At 34.0% G+C, this 23,054-nt stretch overlaps 1 protein-coding gene across 2 annotated transcripts in view; it reads right to left on the minus strand.

Moving 5' to 3' along the window:
- The window catches only part of RAB3C (RAB3C, member RAS oncogene family), a 311,932-nt gene that overhangs the window by 21,874 nt on the left and 267,004 nt on the right, over window positions 1-23,054 (minus strand). For both annotated transcript variants that reach the window (XM_074282466.1, XM_074282465.1), the window contains exon 4: window positions 12,262-12,386. In XM_074282466.1, coding sequence (XP_074138567.1) covers window positions 12,262-12,386 — 125 coding nt within the window. The remainder of the gene's footprint in view (window positions 1-12,261; window positions 12,387-23,054) is intronic.

Raw genomic sequence — 23,054 nt, forward strand, 5'->3', positions numbered from 1 at the left:
GAACTATCTTGCAATGTGAAATAAAAAATTGCTTTGTTTGGCCCCAGAGGACAAAAGTAGAAAAAAAATGGATGGAAGCTGCAAAGAAGTCAATTTAAACTATATGTCAGAAAATTATCCCTAATAATCAGAACTGTCCTCAAGTGAAATGAGCTGATTAAAGAAGTGGTAGGAACCCCTCCTTTAAAATTATCAAGCAGAGGCTAGAGGACCACTTGCCAGGTATCTTATAGAGGAATTTCCTCTGTCTATGGGTTAGATGAGATGGCTTTCAGGTCCTTCACATCCCTCAAAATTTATAACTATGTGATTTTGTATTAATTCTTAGAGATATAGAAATTAATATGACACAAAACCTGTTCTTAAGGCACTTCAAATTTAAAGGGGAAAAAGACATAGGCATAAATAGGATCATAACCAGAGTGGGAAGAGGGTCAGTCTTGGATCTAGAGGTGGAAGATATCTTAGAGTCCAAGGCTTCTTAAATTTTTCCATTTACAACCAATTTTTGCCCAAGAAAATTTTGCATGACCCTGGATATACAGGTGTACACTGACTGATAACAAATCATAATTTTGTGACACCCACATTAAGTTACAGGACCCAATACAGGATCACAATCCAATTTAAGAAGCTCTATGCTAGAAAGAGAACATAATCTATATTGTCAAAGACCACTGAGATGTCAAAATAGATGACAGAAAAAGGACAATTGGGTTTAGGAATAATTTGATACTGTGAGAGGTAATGTAGGAAATAGAAAGCCAACCTTGGACCCAGGAGGACTTAAGTTTAATTTTCACCTCTGATGCACACTAGCTATGTGACCCCAGGCAAGGCATTTAATCTTTCTGTGCTCTAGGAGTTTATACTCTAAGATTGTAAATTCCCAAGAAAAGAACCTATATGCCTTAGTAGATGGAATTTATTTACCTGGGAGTTTCCCATATCAGCAAAATTAGTTTTAGTCCCTATCTCTATATTGTTAACTCTCTGATATGTATGTAAGTTTTTCCCTCATATGGTATAAATCTGCGTTCATCTATGCCTTTTTATTCCACTGTGAATTTTGTTCATATTATCCTGTAAACCTTACTGAAAAGAGTTATCTAATATATTAGGGTATCTTCTTCTAGATTTCTTTATATTATTTGGGTACAATTGTATTTCATGATTTAATAATCAATCAATAAGCATTTATGAAGTGCCTCATATGTGCCAGGAACTGTGTGAGGTGCTGGGAATGTGAATATAAAAATATTTCTTTATTCTCCACTCCTTAGATATCTCTTCTATAGCCTTGTCCACCACCTTCCTAATTTGGATAAATTTACCTTTTAGGACCACACTGATCATAAAAATTTCCCAAAATACTATTTCAGAAAATCTTCAGTCTTCATATTTTAATTCATTTGTCATTCTTCAGATTCTCTTTTACAAGCTTACTCAACATCTTATTTGGAACTTATCTTTATTTCTATTCTCTCCAATTTATGAACTACAAACCATGATCAATTAATTCAGCTCTGCCATTGCTCCTGCATGGGATGTGCTAATATATTTCTCTATGATCTTGCTGACCATCTCTATGATATTCCTGACAAAAAAATTGATTTTCTTGACCATCATTGCAATATATATATTCTTATCTTTAGACTATAAGCTCCTTGAAGGCAGAAAATATTTATGTATTTTTAGTCATAGCCCCTACTCACTTGAAACATCTCAAAATTTGAAACAATAAGTCCATCATCTTAGTCAAATAGAACCATCTAGAGCAAAAGTGTCCAAATATTGCTGGGCTACACTGTAGCCCTCATTGTAGCCTTTAAACTGAATCTGGCATGAGTAAATTAAAATGTATTTTGGAAATATTTTATAAAAATATGCAATAGAACATAGAAAATGTAAATATGTGATATTTTAATTCAATGTTTGGCCTTCAAAGATCCTTGTGTGGTTTAGTGATTCCTATTTCTTTTTTGAATTTGCCACCACAGATCTAGAGGATCTCACTTTCTGTAGTGAATTTGGTTTTTTTATTTGTACTCTGTACTGGAAATTCTACATAATAGTGGCCAAAATCTTGGTGAGCATACATCTTCTGTTTTATACACACATACACACACACACACACACACACACACACACACACACACACACACACACACATATATATATATAAAAGCAGCGCAGGAGACATCTCCCAAAAGGAGAATTTTTAAGACAAGGTTTTACTCTACTGAATTAAATACTTTTTTAGTTAGAAAAAAAAGCACATTGGGATGTTGTATTCTCTGTACCTTTCAGTCAAATGTGTGACTACAAAAATGTAGTCTTTTTTAGAATGTCATTTCTGAAAGAGTATGTTTGACACATGTATTGATTGATCTCATAAATAACTTGTAGACACAGGAAAGTCAGCATATGGGTTGTTAATGACATTTTCTCCATATTGTTACTTCAGCACAGACCTCCTCTGAAATGTGGTCTAGTCCATTGACCTTTCCATCTTTCTTTTTTTCAATGTCATTTCTATTAAGGAAAAGGTTATGGATGACCTTGAAGAAAGCTTTTTCTGTTAAAGTGGTAGGAGTAAAAATCAGATGGCAGAGGATTGGGGAAGAAGAAGCATTGAATAGACTATTATTCTTTTCTCTCAGTTTAAAGTAGGGATGATATCTTTAGAGGATGGCAGGGTAAAGGGTAAGTATTTTTAGGCTAGGAAAAATTTGAGTTTATTAATAGGCAAAGTAGAAGAGAGCACTGGGAAAAGAGAGGGGAAATTCATGGAAGAAGATTCAAAATGCATGTAAGATGATTAATAGAGATGAGAAGGAAATGGGATCAAGAGTTTAAATGGAAAGAGTGGTTTTGAAAATGATAAGGGATATTACTTCTATGAGAGTAGTAGAAGGATGAAAGATATAATGTGTGACAATACTGAAAGATTTAGGGAAGTAAGAAAATTTAAATCAGATGATTTCAGTCTTCTCAGTAAATAGGACATGAGGTCATCTGCTGGAAGTGGGTAAAGAAGTAGAGTTAGGAGAGAGGTTGTGGGATGAAGAAAATTTTGAACAGATGCTGTACAGAATATGGTAGCCAATTACATAGGGATAAAAGGATTTCTGCAAGCAAGGGCTCAGTTGAAATTAGATGACATGAATTGTAGAAAACTCAATCATCCTGGGAGTAGGAACAAGCTGAGAGGGGCGACCCATAACTGAATATTGTAATTGGCCAAAAAAAGAAAGGATGCCAGAGATTAGGAAAAGGTTAGAAAAATTAGAAGAAAGAGAATGATTTCATTGACAGATAAAAGTTTCAAATCTGAATAGGGAGGAAAGCAAGATAGGAACATTGTTGGCAAACAGGGGAAAAAAAGGACTATATGGGCAAAGAATAGGTTTGGAAGGATAGGAGGATGGATAGAGAAAAATTTTAGAGTTCAGATTTTTGCAAATAGGATGAAGTCTAAGCTGTAATCACCTTAGTGAAAATTTTTAGGTCATAGTACTGAAAAGCTCAAAAATTCAGAAGGGTAGAGAATTAAAATTATCACCAAGGTGGATGATGAAATTTAAGGAAAAAAGGCAAGAGAGATGTGAAGAGGAAGCCTGAAATCCAGGTACCAAAGTCAAAGAGAAAAGTGACTGTGTCAGAGTCATGTGAAGAAAAAAGAGAGTGATCAAGAAGGCTGAGAAAAGAGGAAATTGATAGATCTGAATCTCAAAAGAGAAGTATTTAAATGACAGTAACAAAACCAGGCTTTGACTAGGCTAACAATTGGAAAAAAGTAGATAGGGTAAGTGGATTAGGAATGGGGAAAGGCATAAGACAAATCAAGATGAAGGAAACATAGTTTGGCAAAGTGGCGTTTTAGAAAGGCAAAAAAAGGGGTCATTTAGGGGATGTAAGTGAATCACTGGAAAGGTAATTTCCACTGGTATGAGAATTACCAGTGAGTAATAGAAAGATGGATAAGTAGATGAGTTCTTAAGCAGTAATAGACATTAGAATGTTGCTATCTAATAGTGGATCAATTTAACAAATTGATTTTATAACTTTTACTAACCACCTACTATATATGTGCTGGGTGATGATACAAAGGTGAAAACTGACATATCTTCTGCCCTCAAGAAGCCCACAGCAAGATATGATTTATAACTAAATGCTATATGGTCAAATGTGATGGGATAAAGGAGAGATCTGAGTGAGGAAGGGAGGGGAGAGAGGAAGAGAGGGAGAGAGACAGAGACAGAGAAACATAAGAGAGACAGAGAGACCTACAAGAGAAGGAAACAGAGAGACACAGAGAGAAACACACACACACACACAGAGGGAGAGAGAGAGAGAGACAAAGATAAACAAAGACAGAGAAATAGAGACAGAGAGGCAGAGAGGCAGAAACAGAGAGGGAGAGGGGCAGAGCAAGATAGACAAGAGACAGAGAGACAAAGCCACACACATACACACACACACACACACACACACACACACACACACACACACACACACACACACAAAGTGAGAGACAGAGGGAGAAAGACAGGGAGACAGAGAGAGACAAACAAAGAAGAGGCAGAGACAGAGAGAGAAAGACACAGAGAAACAGAAAGAGAGACAGATCATTTTCAACAGTAATAAAGAAAGGTTTCCTGGAGATGGCACCTGACCTGGAACATGAAGGAAAAGAAGACTGTTAAAAGGCAGAGATGAGGACAGAGTGTATTCCAGTCATGGAATATAGTCTCTATAAATAGAATTAGAGGGTCTTGGATAAATTTAAGGAACACTTTATTGTCTGGTTTGACTGAGACATAGAACATAATAAAGAGTAAAATGAAACAAAGTCAGAAAGGTAGTAGAAAGGCATTTATATACCAGGTTGTAGAGTTTATATTTTAATCCGTATACAATAGAAAATAATTAAAGTTTCTGGAATAGGTAAATTAAATGATAAGGGTTATTTATCAGGAAGAATTAATTTGACAGCTATGTGAAGGATGGTTTAGAAACAGGAGAAACTAGCAAAAATATAACTAGATAAGGGGCTATTAGAATAATCCAGGAGAAGTCTAAATTAGAGTGATGACAATGTTTATGGAGAGAAGAGATATTTTAGAGACTAAGAAACAAAACTTGGCAACTTATTAGATGTGGGGGAGTCAAAGATGATTCTAAGATTTTGTGCTATTAATAGAAATTGGACAGTTGCAGAGATGGTGATGGTGATGCATTCAGTTTTTGGATATACTGAATTTAAAGTGTGGATGTTTTAAGGATGAACTTAAGGATACAGGAAGAAAAGATATAAGTTTGCAAATAGATGCCTAGAATTCAGGATAGAGATTAGGGCAGGATCTATATATTTGGAAGTCACCTACATAGACTGATTATTGAATTGCTTGGCATTCATAGCCCTTCATAATCTATTGCAACACCCCTCTTACCTTTCTAATCTTCTTGCACTTTACATCCCCATGTACTCTTCTATACAATAACATCAGCTTCCTTGCTATTCCTTCAACAAAACATTCCATTTCTAGATTCTGGACATTTTCATTGGTTATCCCTAATGCCTGGAAGACTCTCCTTTTTTATCTCTATCTCATGGCTTCCTTCAAGTCCTAGCTTAAATTCTACTTTCTACAGGAAACCTTTTCCAATCTCTCTTAATTCTAGTACATTCTCCCTGCTGATTGTTTCCTATTTACACTGTATGTACCTTCTTTGTTCATAGTTGTTTGCATGTGGTCTACCTCCTTAGATTTTGAATGAAGGGACAGGTTTGCCTTTCTTTGTATTTTCAGTATTTTGCATAGTGCCTGGCACATAGTAGATGTTTAATAAATGATTATTGATTGAATGTTTTGTTTTGTTTTGGTTTTGGTTTAGGCAATTGGGGTTAAGTGACTTGCCCAGAATTATATAGTGATTGAATGAATAATCAATGATAATAGGCACTTTCTAAGGGAAAGAGACTATCTCTTCCTTGGAAAAAGAACACATGTGGATGCACAAAGATATTGGTCAACTTATCTCCTGAGATTGAAACAGGAATGAATAAGATGGATAAAGATGCTTTTGATAAATGGTCATTATCTCAGAAAAGTAGGAGATAAAGTTACTTATTGGGTAGGGAAGTGAAAATTTGAAAAAAAAAAAAAGATGTAGAATTATAATAGGGAATCAATTAAAGATAAATAAAAATATAGTCCTGTAGGCTCAAGCAGTATCAATCTGGAGAAATAGAGGATGATCATTAAAGGATGTAAATCTGTGAATTGGGTTAACTAGAGAGAGTTTTTACAGTAGTGAGCCATTTGAGTAAGTGAGAACTCATTTGTTTCAGAATCAGAGGTTGATGTGAGGTAGAAAACTGTAGGAAGAACAAGAAATTTAGCAGAGTAAGAAGTGTATGTGGGGGCAGCTAGGTGGTGCAGTGGATAGAGCACCAGCCCTGAAGTCAGGAAAACGAGTTCAAATTTGACCTCAGATAATTAACACTTCCTAGCTATGTGACTCCGGTTACACAATTGCCTCAGGAGAAAAAAAAAAAAAAAAAAGGAAGTATATGTGACATTCGGGGAGTGAAAAAGTTGGGCCAGACATTATGAAATAATGAATATTAATTGAAAATGGGTATGTTTAAAAATTGGAATAAAGAAATAGGGCTCTGGCTATGTGTTGTCAGGGTTTTTAAGACGCAAGTGTACAATGAAGATCTTGAAATGGAAAAATGGTTATTAGGTTGGTGCACAAGTAGGAAAAATTATAAATATGGAAGGGCTAAGTCAGAAGGAATTTTAGCCTGGGAGTTGTTAAGGGGATACAAATTAAGATAGGATCCATGATTTCACTGACATAGGGAACTCCTGGATGAGGAAATTTCTGTCACTTCAGGTTTCTACCTTCTTTGCAACTTAAATTTATCTTAGTTACCTAGAGGACATAATGATTTTCCCACAATCATACAGTCAGTAAGTTTCAAGAAAAACTTGACATGTATCTTTCTTGGCTCAGAGGGCAGCTCTCTATCCATTGTACTCACACTGAGATAAATGTGCAGATTCTCAGATGGTCACAATACTCACAACCTTAATTCTAGGACTGGTAAAGAACTAAAGATGTAATTTTGACCAGTCTACTGCCCTTAGGTGGGACCATACTTAAACCAACAAAGAGAGTAGAATATACCCAGTTTTCTGAAATCTCTTAAGAATGTTCAAGTTAACTAGAGTATGAGCCCATGGAAATAATGGTAACATGTTTTGGCAGATAGCTCTTTAGAAGCCTTTTAATTGCATTAGTTAGAACTCTAGGATTTGATAATCCCTAGCCTTTGACAAACACTAAAATTAAGATTTTTAAAGATAATAATAAAAAATTGCTGAAGACTAGAGTCTTATGTACTTGAAGAAAGTAGGTTAAGTTTTTTTTTTAAAATGAATTTCAGGCCAATGCTCTTCTTTTAGGATTTCTTAGCTAGCTCTCTCATCCGGAAAAATTAAAAGAAAAAAAATTCACTATGGTATGTACTTTTCAAGTTATATTAGGCTTTAGGCAGAATTATAAAAGGAATCAAGGTGGGCTCAGGTCCATGTTTTTTAATTTTCTTAATTTTTCATCCATAGAATTCTCTGAATGACCATATAGACTCCCTTATGGATAGTTAACACCTACAGCAGTGGCATTAATAGAATAGAGCAAAAAGCACTGGAGGGGAGGGATAAATTGGGGGGTTGATAGCTGAGGTTTCTCCAGGTATAACTCTCTATGTTGTATGTTTTTTTTTTAACTTATCTTTTTGTTTTATAATTATCACTTTTTTTTAACTGTACATATGCATGGGTAATTTTTTACAACATTATACCTTGCACTCACTTCTGTTCCGATTTTTCCCTTCCTTCCCTCCCTGCACCCCTTCCCCTAGATGGCAGGCAGTCTTATACATGTTAAATATGTTATAGAATATCCTAGATATAATATATGTGTGCAGAACTGAATTTCTTGTTGGACAGGAAGAATTGGATTCAGAAGGTAAAAACATATGTTGTACATTTCTAAGACTCAGAGGGAATGACTACATCAATGAGTTGCATTTGAAGCAACCTCATAGGGTAAATGAGTGTGCTGTGTCACTTTAGGTTCCTTGTCTTCCTTAAAGACAAGACATGCTAGCTCAACAGTATGATAATCAACTTTGATAAACTTAGCTGTTCTCAGCAATACAATATTGTAAGACAATTTCAAAAGATTCATGGTGGAAGATGCTATCCAAATCCAGAGGGGAAAAAATATGGAGCCTAAATGCAGATTGAAATATATTATTTTTACTTTTCTTTTGTTTGTTTTTTCCCTCATGACTTTCCCCCTCTTGTTCTGATTCTTCTTTCACATTTCGACTAATCCAGAAATATGTTTAAGATAATTGAGCATATATATATATATATATATATATACTATATCAAATTATTTGTTATCTTGGGGAAGGAGGAAGGAAGGAGAAAAAAATCAGAAATCAAAATGTTATAAAAGTGAAAGTTGAAAATTATCTTTACATGTAATTGGAAAAAGATAAAATACTATTAAGTGGGGGAAAAAGACAGTAGTTCAAGTATCATTTTCTACTTTCAATTGTTACTGCCTTCCCTCCTAAGCTATCTTGTAGTAGTGCTGTTGAATTTATTCAGTTTATATTTATATTGTATGTAGGATGCATTTTCACTTGTTTCCCCCAATAGAATATAAGTTTCCTGGAAGTAAAGATTGTTTTATTCTTTGTTTGTACTTGCATCTTCACACCCTAATAAATACTTATAATATCCATAATAGGGTATTTAATAAGTATTTGTTGATTGGTTGTTAGGATTTGTCAGGATGCTGGACACAATTTTAAGAGAAATTGTATATTTGAATAAGATTGGAAATTTAGAATCCTTAATGATTATATATAGTTACTTTCCAGTGCTTTTGCCATTCTGGAGCCAAAAACACAATTTATATTGTTATTGAGTCTAATTAGAGGTCATTTTACAGATGAGAAAACTGAGGCCCTGTTAGATAAAGGAAAAATGAAGTATGCTAAAGAAAAATTGCTAACCCTGAAGAAAGATCCAAGTGTGAGGTGACTAAAGTAATAACTTATATACCACAAGAAATGTTATTAGGAGAAGCTGTTATTTCCTTTGGGAACTTTTAAAATTATTATTAAATAAGTTACTCAGTCTCTGACTATAGAAAAAATGCCTCAGAATGTCTGGTATGGTCTGACTCTACTTTCTCCACCTGTGCTATTAACCCTGTCTTCTCCACCCTCTCTACCTGACAGAGCAAGTTTGTGGTGAAGGGTAAGCTAGAGTGGTTGTGCTTGCTTTTTTCTATTATTTACTTATTTATTTTTAAAAAATAGATAAGAATTGATGATCAATGTAGATAAGGTATAGAAAAAGATTTAAATCTTGGGCAGGTAGGAAATTGATTAGACCAATGAAATAAACAGCTAAGGAGGGAAAACTGGGAGGAAGAAAAGGAGATGCTGAGTTTGATTTCAGGCATGCTGAATTTCAGGGATGTAATGATTATCACATGGCAATGTATTCATGGGTAGCTATAGCTATTAAGCTGGAGCTCAGGAGATAAGGACCACAGACCCAATTTGGGGGAAGTATTAATTCTTCAAAAAGTATAGTTAAATATATAAAATAAATCAGGAGAAAGAACAGAGAGAAAAGAACAAAGGCCAGAACTCCAAGTGATTAATTAATTAAGAAATTAGTTAATCTAATCCAGGGAGGGAAACATAAATTCAGGTTGGTAGAAAGTGGTTACTAATGGTAATATGAATCAAAGAGAACTGATAGGTTCTTAAGATAATGAAAATAATTGTTTTTAACCCTTATCCCAAAGTTTATTAACTTTTTCTCTTGTGTTGTGGACCATCGTGGCAGTCTGGTAGAACCTATGGATGTCTTCTCAGAATAATTTTTTTTAAAGGAATCAGGTACATAAGATTATGAAGAAAACCAATTATATTGAAATAAAAATAGGTCCCCCCCCCCTTAAATTCATGAACTTACTGAAATCTATCCAAGGACACTATTGAGAGTCCATGAACAACAAGATGAGAACTCCTGCTTTAGCCCCACTGGAAAAATAAGGCATCTTTCAAGGGACACAGATGTCAAGCTACATCTATTATTACAGGGTCTCTAGAATGGTGAAATTTGAAAAGCCTGGGAAAAGGAAAAGCAATCCTTCTCTCCCCAAGACATATTTCATGGTAACATGAAATAATAATCTTAAAGAATTCAGTTGCAATTTGGCTGTCAGGTTCTTGTGAATGCTACATGGGAAAGAATTAAAGAAAGCATTTATTATAAAAGATTTTTCATTACATAAAATGAGTTATAATGAGATCAACAGAACATTGCTATTTTGAATCATATGCCAATATTTGGAAATAACTTTTCCTTTTCAAGAGAGCATCTTTTTTAGTAATATTTTTTTTTGCCAAGGGGTATTATCTGTCAGTTTGTAAAGATGACAAATGCTTAAAGCTTGACTTTGGACTTTGTAGGGTTTAGTATCTGCTTTGCATTGGTGCTCATATCATTTCAGTTAATGAAGGTATGTATGGTCATGGAGGGAAAAAGACTAAACCACATGAAAAAAGGTATGCTAGGAGGGTATCACACAATGGTTACTATGGCAACTACTGATTTTTATTGAATACAGAGCAAAAAGATCAATTAGAAACAATTGGGGGAACTTGCAAGGAACACAAAACATTCCTGCCTTGTGATTCAGGAACTTCTCAGAAATATTTCATTGAGCAGCTTATAGAAAATATGGCTGGTTTTTACAGTCATTTTGGGATTTCTCCTCTTAAAGCTATCAGGGGTTTCGGGGGAGGTTTTTATACAAGATTCCAAAGTCTTGTCAGTAATGAAGACATCTTTAAATGTTGGAAGAGCACAAAAAAACAATTTGTCTTCTTGGAGTATCATATATAGTACATGAAGTCTTTTTGTATGGTCTGCCCACTCAAAGGCTAGCATCATACATAGCATATAGCAGGTACTTGATAAATGATGAATGTGAGTTGAACGAATACATTCATCTGGATTTCCCCTTTGTAGCAATATCCCTTTTCTTTCCCCTTATTTGTTGATTCCCTCTTCATCTTATCTTTACAAGAAGGAATTTTCTGTAACACCTGGGAACAACTCTAATCAGCCAAAGTACAACAATGGAGGTAGGGTACAAGGGAAATGCAAAGATCAAAGTGGACATAGTTCTAGCTAAGGAGAGCAAAGGACAGATGTCCAGCCTATAAAATTCCTTCACTGAATCCATGATCTCATTTAGACAGCTTATATCTTTACCATTATGGATCACATTATGGTACTCTAGTAAATGTTTAACAGCCAGTTTCCCAAGGGAAAAAAAAAGTACAAATAATTATATATTTGATTTGCATTATTATGAAAACAATCTACATCACTTTCTTAAGTCTGGCCAATGTAGTCAATAATAAATCAAGCCTTGATTTGCAGTTTGTAGATTTCTGAAGTGTAAATGAGAGAGCCAGGCCTAGAGACAGAAGACCTTCTTTTTGAGTTCAAATTCAGTCTCTGTCCCTTACTAACTATGTAAACCTAAATTTGTTTGCCAAGGTTTCCTCATCTGAAAAAGAAGCTGGAGAAGAAAATGTCAAACCACTTCAGTATTTTTTTTGAGAAAACCCCAAATGGGGTCACAAAGAGTCAGACACTATTGAAATGATTGAACAGCAATAAATACTCACATTAAAAATTTAACTACCAGATCTCTTTGTGCCTATAGAATCTGATTCCAGAATCTGATTGAACAATTCATCCACAAGATTTCATCTTTGTTCCCTTCTTTAGGAAGTCCTCCACAGAGGTCTTATGAAAAGCTGAAGGCCTTCCACTGACTTTTGTACTATTTCATGGATAGTTTACATTGCTCACAATTGTATTGTACTTTCTGGTTTATAAAACACTTTAAGTACATGATTTCATCTGCAAAATTATAGCCATCTTTTTCTCTTTGCGAATTGGGCTTGAATATAAGGAAAAATTGAAGAAAAGGCAATGATCATTTGTTGAGGATGCATAGCTTTCCACTGTTAAGAGATTCAATTTCATTTAATCCACCCTGACAATTAGAGCTGGTGCTCTTTTTGTGTGATACTGTGAACAGCAAAAATTTCTTTGGTTGCTTTCTTACCGAGTTGCTCTCCTAAATGTTTGCCTCTCTCTGTTGAGATGACTCGTTCATCTTCCATGTCACATTTGTTCCCAACCAAGATAACCTGGGCATTATCCCAAGAATATGTTTTGATTTGAGTTGACCTAAAAGAGAAAGAACACAATTAAAAAATAAAAGTCAGGGGAAAGTATGACTGTCTGAAAAAGAAGACAAGAAATAAATGCTAGAGATTATAATTACAGGGGAAATGAAACTCAGACAACTTCTGACATTTAGACTAAATTAGCTTGGTCTGTAATTCAGCCCCTCAAAGGCTCAACAGTAAATGAATGGATTAAAAAAAAATCAAGGGAAGTTCACTGTTGTCTTGATTCCCTATTTGTGTAAACTATATTAGTAATATGACTTTCATTATAAAAAAACAAAAGTTTGCCATTGTCTTATTATCCCACCATACAAAAACATCATCTTATTATATTACAATAGGGTCTTAATCTGCTAAAGCAAATTAAATGTAGAGCATCCAGGATAATTAAAAATATGAATACTGTGAAATGATAAGTACATCACTTTCAGGTTATGTAGAATGAAACTGTCATATGATGCAGATGGGTACTAAGGATGATGCACTATGTTGGCATTTTAACTCACAATTATATTATATGATTTTTAAAAATATCCTCAGATTAAAGTATATCACACATAGACTCATCTCTCACTCTCTCCCCTTTATTGTGTTACCTGGATGGGAGCTAATTAAAACTATAGAATATTGGTTTACACAAAAACACATGTGCATGTATGTATAGATACACTTATACATATATAATATACCTTTATATATAAATACCTGCATGTACATATGTTTTCCACATATATATTTATATGTGTATATTCACACATACATATGAATTCAAGATGATATTCCTGACTCCAGAATAAGTACTCTATATACATATTGCTATATTTTTTTTTTATCTAAATCTGCCTATAAATTTGGGATAGCAAGTTAGGTCTGGAGTCAGGAAGACTCATCTTCCTGAATTCAAATCTGGCCTTAGACTGACTAGCTAGCTATATGATCCTGGACAAGTCACTTAATCCTATTTGCTTCAGCTTTCTCATCTCTCAAATGAGGTAGAGTAGGAAATGTCAAATCACTCCAGTATCTTTGCCAAGAAAACCACAAATTGGTTAATGAAGAATTGGACACAACTGAAAGAGGGCTGAACAACCATAAAAGCTTACCACATTTGAGAAGTGTTAAGACTAAGGATAGAATGTAGAAGTGTCAATAGAATGACAGTGCAAGAAGAGATATGTGAAATCCCTTCCTCGTTTTACAGATCAGGAAACTGAAATACTAAGAAGTTACATGACTTCCCCCTAGGGGAATGTCCTTATGACAGCCCCACAGGGAATAAAGAGCAAGGATTTGAATCTAGATCCATTGACTCTAAAGCCAAAATTCTTTTGTGATCTGTACTATACTCTCTTTTTAATCTCCTAAGAGTTAGGTGTTAAAGAATGCAAGTAATGCAAGCAGGGAGGTGGAGGGAGTGGAAAGGAAAGCTATCATTGCATTTTCTGAAATCATTAATAGAACAATTTGAATTCAGGAAGATGGTATTCCTGACTCTAGGCCAAGTACTCTAACCATTTTGCTTCCTAGCTGTCCCATGATAAACTGTTAGGATTATTAAATTTTCTTTCTTTCTTTCTTTCTTTCTTTCTTTCTTTCTTTCTTTCTTTCTTTCTTTCTTTCTTTCTTTCTTTCTTTCTTTCTTTCTTTCTTTCTTTCTTTCTTTCTTTCTTTCTTTCTTTCTTTCTTTCTTTCTTTCTTTCTTTCTTTCTTTCTTTCTTTCTTTCTTTCATCTGTCTGTCTGTGTCTGTCTGTTTTTCAGTCTATCTACCTGTCTGTTCATTTGGCCCTGTCTGTCTACCTATCTCTCCCCCTCTCCCTCCCTCCTTCCTCCTTCCCCCCCCCCCCTCTCTCTCTCTCTCTTCTCTCTTCTTTTTTTCTTCCCCCCCCTCTCCCTTTTCCCCTCTCTGTCTCTGTCTCTCTTTCTCTCTTTCCCTGTCTATCCTCCTCTGTCTATCTATCTATTTGTCTGCGTTTCTATGTCTGCTGTCTGTCTGCTTATCTATCTATGTACCTGCCTCTCTGCCGCTCTATCTGTATGTATGTATCTCTCTCTGTGTGTCTATCTGTTCATATCTATTTGTAAGTATGTATCTATCTGTCTGTATTTACAAACTCCAAGGTGCAATCCTTAACAAGTGTCCTTAAATATGTAATTTAGAAAGCAAATGGAAACAATTTATATTTTAAAAATTGATACTCTATGAACTGTGTCTTTGGGGAAGAAGAGAGAAAAGGTCACCGTTGCTGTTGGAATGTGTTTTATGATGAGCATTAAGAAAATGAATGCTGAATCTTATGCTTTGAGTAGACATCACTTATCTTGATGATACTGATTGCCATTAACATAATAACAACTCATTTATCTAATGCTATAAGGTTTTCAAAATGTGTGTTTCTCACCTTAATTTTGACAAAGCCTAGCTACAGCTTTATACAGAAGACTTTTTCTACCTGACCCTCACTTCCCCCCACATGCCCACTTCTTTGACATTAAAGATAACCATGATATGGTGGATAGAGGAAAAGCCTTGGAATCAATACCTGGGTTCATGCTTGGCCTCTGATTCATACTCTCTGTGTCCTGTTGGGTAAGCCACTTAATTCTCCACATATAGAAAACTCTCTAAGACATTAATTTTCAAACTGAGTAGACAAATTGAGTATCATCATTGGGAATTCTCTGTGCCAATGAAATCATAGATTGTATACCCTTCCCCACCAAAATCTTTCAAACATCAATTAAATACTCCTCTATTTATAGTTGGATTCTCCAGCCTTCTCCTCAGCATTGGCTTCAAAGTCAGTGAATTTGGGTTCAAACCTCTACTCCCCACTCTTTGCTGGGGAGCAAGTAAATCCCTTGAAGGCAGGGATTGCTTCCTTCTTAAATTTTTATTCTCAGAACCTAGTGCAAGGTTTTGTGCACCTAGTAAATATTTAATAAATACTTGTTGTTTTGTCCAATTGAGTAACGGATATTATTATCCTTATTTTCCAGAGGAAGGAAGTGAGTCCCAGTGAGTTTAAGGAACTTATACAAAACCACATAACTAGAATTAATGCTGATTTGATCTTTGTTCTTCTGATCCTTAAGACTGATCATTCTTTTCTTTACAATCCAAAACTAACAATGAAGGGTAACCAAATGAGAAGTTAATCAAATAAACTCTTACAAAAAGAATTTACAATTTTTTATATTCAGAAGTATGTCCATTAAAAAAAAAAGTGTTTTGGTTGTTTTTCTGGTATTAATGAACATACAGATGGAAATGAATTGCTTCAATTACTTCTCTAATTAGAGAAATCCTTGATGTCGGCAAAAGTAACAGCTCACAAATTGAGAGTAAAGTTATAGTTTCAATCAAGTCATGTTTCATTCTTCAAGGATGATTTCTAATCTTCAATGGGCAAAGAAGAAGACTACTTAGAGCAAGAATCAGATTAATATGGGAGTTTCAAACTCCCATTATTTACTGTTTACAAATGTTATCCCACCCTTATTTATTGTTTATTTCCACCAAGTTCAATTCCATAAGGAATTAATACTTTGATTCCTCAATTAAGAACCTGTAATTTACCATCTTATCCTCCCACAGTAAGACTCGGAGGACCCAAATACAAATCATTGCCCTCTGAAATATTAATCATGAGAGTGATATAAGACTTTGAAGCTGGCTTGTAAATAGACTCCATGCAATTAAAATTCCTTCAGCATTATGCCCTCTACAATATCCAGCTAACTTTTTTTTTTTCCAGCTAACTTTTTAACCACATTAAAATCTCTTGAACATTTCTTGCACAGGTGTCAAAAATACCCACGAGTGTGGGGGCATTTCTAAGACCTTTTATTTATATCTTGCAAAGGGTCATTTGACATATTGCAATGTTGTCTTGCCTGGGACAGGTATCCTAATTAACTAATCACTAATGAGGTTTTGCCAAGGATATTTGTTGATTAGAGTTGCACATTTTTAAAGGCAGTAGGGAGAGGTGCATCATACACTATTACTCATGGAGAGGAATTAGATATTGCTAGATCCTTGGGAGGAAAAAAAAAAAAAAGATCCTTGGGGATTTACAGTTAATCACAGTGAGATTAATGGATTTCATTGGAGCTACCCTGGTCACCATGGATACTCTGGAAATGGCAGTCAATTCCAGAATTCACACAGTATCAGACCATCAGGGACTAAAAATTGTCATTATTCATTGGTCATGAATTGAATTTCATTTGCAAAGAAAAAAAAATTAGAAAGGAAAAGCATATTTCCTGCTCCTCATTTCAATTTTATTCAAGAATTAAAGTGGGGGAATTTCCAAAGAGAACACAAGAAATAAAAAAAAAACTGCAAGAAATTTTATTATAAAAGAGGTACATTCCTCATGTACTGTAATGTAAAATCTATTTTGAAAACTAAAAAACAAACAAATGATAGGTTTAACACAAGATGCTAATGTTAACATATTAACTTGCTTTCCTTAAGTTATTCTCTAGTAGAATCAGAGATTGGGTAGAGGGTTTGTGTGTGTGTTTGTTTGTGTGTGTATGTGTGTGTGTAAATTACTTATCAAAAAGCATTTATTAAATATGTATTTCATGCCAAGCACTATGTCTGGCATTGTAAATATAAATGCCAAGAATAAAATGATTTATTTTTGCAAGGAGTATTTACATTCTGATTATGAAAACAAATATATATATATATATATATATATATATATGTGTGTGTGTGTGTGTGTGTGTACATATATATATGTGTGTATATATAAAATACTAAATAAAATAATTATTACAGAGTTAAATACAATATAGTTTGACAAGGGGGGTACTCACTAGCAGTTAGAAGGTTTAGAAAAGATTTCAAGCAAAAGCTACTGCTTGATTTTCATCTTCCTGGAGAGAGGAACATTAAGTGCCCTAGAATAGGAAAGAGTGCATTCTAAGCATTGGGAAAGGCTTTTGCAAAAGTATATGGAAAAGGAGATGGAGTGTTATGTGTGATGAACAGAGAAATGACCAGTTTGGTAGACTTGAATGTTTTGAAGTAAGAGTAATACATACTGAGAATGATAAGATAGATTAGGACCAGGTTGTGAAGGCCTTTAAAGCTTTGAAAGAGGAGTTTATAATTTATCATATAGGCAATAAGGAGCCACTCGAGTTGATTGACTGGGTGAAGCACACAGTTAGATGTTCACTTAAGAAATACCTCTTTGGCAGCCCTGGAGAGGATAGCCAGGAGTGATGAAAGAGTTGAGGCTGGGGATCAATTGGTTGTATGTCATATAGGCAAGAGATAAAGAGATTGAACTAATGTGTGTATGAAGAGAGAGAAGGGATCAGATGTGAGAGATTTGGAGGGTAAAACAGAAAGATTTGTCAACTGATGAAAAAGTATGGATATGAGGAAACCAGACTAATTCCAAAATTATAAACCTGGGAGACTGGAAAGATAGCAATGTCATTTAAAGAAATGGGGAATTTAGAAAGAGGAGTGAGTTTTTAGGGAATCATTTGAGTCATGCTGAGACTAAAATCTGTCCAAGATATCCACTTGGAAATATGTAAAAGGATGGGAAATCAACATTCAGGAGATAGATTTAAGTGCAGAAGAAGACACCCATAGCCAACATGGGAATTTATTTTGCTTGACTATGTATATTGATGATTATTATTGTATTTTTATATTCTTCCTTCCCTTCTTATCTCTTTTTTCTTTTGTTCTTTTTCTCTCTTTTCTCTCCCTTTTTTACTCTCTTTCTCTTTCTTTCTTTCTTTCTTTCTTTCTTTCTTTCTTTCTTTCTATTTCTCAATTTCTTTCTTTCTCTCTTAAAGGTAGATGGAAGGAAAGAAAATAATTATTTGTGAATTGAAAAAAAACCCTTTTTGTTGTTCTTAAAATGAGTTAATTCTTCTATAGAGCCTCTGATTTATCATTGAACCTAAAAATAATTTAAGCACTAGTGTGAATCTCACCATCTCTTTGGTCTAATAAATTTAGATAATCTGAGTGTTACCACCTAACTTTCTTGTTTGTGTTTCTTCTTCTAGCTACATGTTCTACCACAACTTGAAGGTAGAGTTCTAGACAAGCCTCAAATAATTTCAATTACTCATCTTGGTATTTCCTTCAGTGCTATGGAGAATCCCTTTTGCACAAAATGCTCAGAAAAAGATTCATGGGATTGAACTGACATGTCTATTCAAATTAAAATCTTTAAAATCCTGATGGCTGTTGTAGTTAGGAGGAGCTATCAACATTTCAAAATAATTAATTTGAAAAAAGATTGTATTTGTGGGGCAGCTAGGCGCCATAGTAGATAGAGCACCAAACTTGAATCCTGGAGGGATCTGAGTTCAAATCGGGTCTCAGACACTTAACACTTCCTGGCTATGTGACCCTGGACAAGTCACAACCCCAATTGCCTCAGGGGGAATAAGATTGTATTTTGCATCTTTTTTTAAGGGTGATTTTAGAAATAAATAACAAGATATAAATCCCGTCATAATGATGATCTTGACTTTATCCCGAGTTTCAGTAATTGTCTGATTGTTATCATTTTCTTTGATGAAATTATTTGTTGTTTCTTCAATTTTTTTCCTTCTCATATATTTTGTAGGATTACATTATTTAACCTCCATTTAACTTTAAATCTTTTATTCAAATGCCATTTATTTAATATGAACATTATGTATTATGGTAAGTAATATTCCTACTTTGCTGAAATTTTTCATGAATACTTTATGCCTTTGCATATTATTTTGGTAAAGTTATCAGGAAGAATAGAGAAAAATATTTACACTTTTGTTTCATCAGAGTAAAGAAGAAAACAAGACCTAAAAAAATAAAATCCAGAAGTGATCTAATGATCTAGAAACACAAAAATCTAATGAAGAAAAGAACTCCTTCAAAAGTAGAAATGACCAAAAGGAAAAACAAAAGGTGCAAAAGCTCAGTGGAAAAAAAAGAATCCTTTAAAAGTAAGTGGAAGTTAATGATTCTATGAAAGTTCACAAAATAATAAAACAGTAAAAAGAATGAAAAAAAAATAGAATACAATGTAAAATATCTCATTGGAGAAACAACTGACCTGAAAAATAGATCAAAGAGAAATGATGCAAGAATTATTGAACTAACTGAAAGCCAAGATCAAAAAAAAAAAAAAAAAAAAAGGCGGGGGGGAGGCAGGTACCCTAGATGTATTTAGATGCAGAGGGCAAAATAAACATTCAAAGGATTCACCAATCATTTTAAAAAGAGATTCCCAAAATGAAAACTTCCAGCAATAATTTCCAGAGCTCCAAGGTCAAGGAAAGAATATTGCAAGCAGTAAAAAAGAAATGTGAGGAGGGATGATAAAGGGAGGATGGAATAAGAGAGGCAGTGGTCAGAAACAACAAAGATTTTGAAGGAGGGACACAGGATAAACAGAAGAAACTGGGATGGAGGGAAACACTGTTACTAGTCATAACTGTGAATATGAATGAGATGAGCTAACCCATAAAACCAGGATCCAACAATATGTTGTGTGCAAGAGATATACTTGAAACAGAAAGATACACAGAATTAAAATAAAGAGTTGAAGCAGACTCTGTTATGCTTCAGCTGGACTAAAAAAAGTAAGGAGAGTGAAATAGACTTAACTAAAATAGATAATCAGGGAAATTACATTTTACAAAAAGGGACCATAAACAAACAAACAAAAAAAAAATTACAGCAAGTTTCTTCATAAGGGTCTCATTTCTCAAATACATAGGGAATAGAGTAAAAATTATATAAGAATCATTCCCCAGTTGATAAATGGTTAAGGGATATGAACAGGCAGTTTTCAGAATAAGAAATTAATGCTATCTATATTCATATGGAAAAATGCCTTAAATCACTATTGATTAGAGAAAGGCAAATTAAATCTACTCTGAGGCATCACCTTATACCTATTAGAAATTACAAATGCTGGAGGGCATGAGGAAAAATTGATATATTAATGAAGGGTTGGCTAGTAATAAAATGGTCCAACTATTCTGGAGAACAATCTGGAACTATGCCAAAAGGGCTATAAAATTGTGCAAACCCTTTGATCCATCAATACCACTACTAGGTTTAAATCCCAAACAAATTAAAGAAAAAGGAAAAGGACCTACATGTGCAAAAATTTTTAGAACAGCTCTTTTCATGGTGTCAAAGAATTGGAAATTGAGGGAATGCTTATAAATTGGGGAATGGCTGAGCGAGTTGTGGCATATGATTGTGATGGAGTAATATTTTACTATAATAAATGATAAGGTGGGCAGGTTCAAGAAAAGAAAAATGGCAAGACTAATATGAACTGATAAAGAATGAAAATGTAAAGAAAAGAACCAAGAGATCATTGTGTATAGTAACAGCAATGTTGTAATGATAATTGACTGTGAAAGATTTGACAATATTGATTAATACTTTGATCCAAAACAATTCCAAAGGGAATGCTCATGAATTGCTTATGAAGCAAAAAATTCTATCCATCTCTAGAAAGAGAACTGAAGAACTCTGAGTGCAATTGAAGTGTAATTCATCTTTCCCTCCCTCCCTTTCTCTCTCTCTTTTTCTTTCTCTTTCTCTCTATTTCACTTTCCCTCCCTCCCTCCCTTTCTTTCTTTACTTGCTTATTACTTTATTTTGAGATATGGCTAATATAGAAATATATTTTGTGTGATTTCATATGTATTATTGATGGAATATTGTTTGCCTTCTCAGTAAATAGGGAAAGAATAGTAGGAAGAGAGAGAATCTGATAAGCATAATTTAAGAAGAAACAAAAATCTAAAATAAATTCAAAAAAGAAGAAATACAGAAGAGTCACAAATTAATGTACAAATGTAAAGTCCTTTGCTATTGGTCAGTGCTATAATATAAAGACAAACAAGGAAGATGTGTTTATATCTGAGTCAACAAACTTCCCCTTTTTGAGTTAAAAACTGATAACTGTCATAAAAAGTCTTATTTTTGCAATTTTTTGGCATTTCACTATTAGGATAGATCCAGCTGCAGTAGATGTAATTGAAGTATCTACCTGGTCTGATTTCTTATAACTATAAAATTGTAGTTACTGTTTAGTTGTTTTAAGTTGTATCAGAATCTTGGTGACCCCATTTAGGTTTTTTTTGGCTAAAATTCTGGAATATTTCACCATTTCCTCATCCAGCTAATTTTAAACAGGAAAAATTGAGGCAAACAGGGTTAAGTGACTTGCCCACATCATACAGCTAATAAGTGTCTATGGTCAGATTTGAACTCAAGAAAAATCTGATCCAGAGCCAACACGCTACACACTATGGTGCCACCTACCTGCCCCCCAAACCATGCCACAGAAGCATGGACTTTATGTGTTCAAATTAAATATCCAATTAAGTGATATCAAAGTAAGTAGAAACAGGACCATTAAACCATACATAGATATACTTGCAGACTATATATTGACTTGGAAAACTATATACTAATATTATCTATATTCTGTTCTTTTTTATTTATTTTATTAAATATTTTTGTTATATTTTAAACAACTTCCAACTAAATTAGGGAATATTGTGAGCTGTGTATTTGATATCTCAAATATAATATAATCCTCTCATTTCTGTTATGATGAAATTGATTCTGAAAGAAAAAATAACTTGTCAAAGGAAATACAATGAGTAAATGGCAGGTGCAGAACTAGAACACACATATCCTAACTCCAAGTCCTGGGCTTTTTCTGCTTTAATTCCTTTTCCTCTTTCTGTTATTCTTTTACCTTCTCTTCCTCTTCCTCCGCCTCTTCCTTTTCCTTTTCCTTCTCCTTCTTCATCTTTATCACTGTTACTGTCATCATTACCATCAATATCCTCATCACCAACATTTATATAGCATCTTAAGGTTTGTAAAGTGCTTTACAAATGTTATGCCATTTTATCCTCACAATAAAAACAAATTGCCATCCTACAGGATAAATGTACATTTTGTAGACTTTAAAGCAGTATGTAATTATTAGGGGGCTTGTCAAGATTTTTGAATCTTAAAATTGAATTTTGAATCTTAAATTCAATAAGCAGGCAATTTTAGTCATGATTTTTGGTCTGATTTTTTAAAATTTAAAAAGAATGAAATCTTTTGTGACTTTTCATGAAACATATTATTTTCCTCCTTATTTAGCAAACAATAAGACTAGTTAAAAACAAAAACAATAACAAAAATATTCAGGGGAAACTTCAAGCTCCCCTGTATAGATGAATGGGAATCAATTCAATTAAGTCTACAAAAGTGTTTGTGGTATGCTTGCTATGTGCCAAGCACTATGGCAAACACCAGGCAAGAATGCCAATAGACCTCTAAACTCAAGAAACTAACAATCTAATTGGGGAAGCAAAGTACAAACATTCAAAAAGCTAAATTCCAATAAAATATGTAAGAACTCAAGACCAATTGTAATGAAGTTTGTAGGATGAGGAATACTTTAGGATGCTTGCTGTGTCTAGCTAAGTCTCAGTATAAGATTCTTATAGTATAAGAATTTAAGATGAAAAGAACTGGGAAGTCTGCCCTCCTCATTCACAAACTATATAATCTTAATGTAGTTACTTGAGCTTCAGTTTCTTCACTTCTAAAATGGGGATTATATTTAAACTACCCATCTCATAGGGAAGTTTGTAAAG

The sequence above is a fragment of the Sminthopsis crassicaudata genome, chromosome 1 (genome assembly GCF_048593235.1).
Source record: "Sminthopsis crassicaudata isolate SCR6 chromosome 1, ASM4859323v1, whole genome shotgun sequence".
Taxonomy (NCBI): domain Eukaryota; kingdom Metazoa; phylum Chordata; class Mammalia; order Dasyuromorphia; family Dasyuridae; genus Sminthopsis; species Sminthopsis crassicaudata.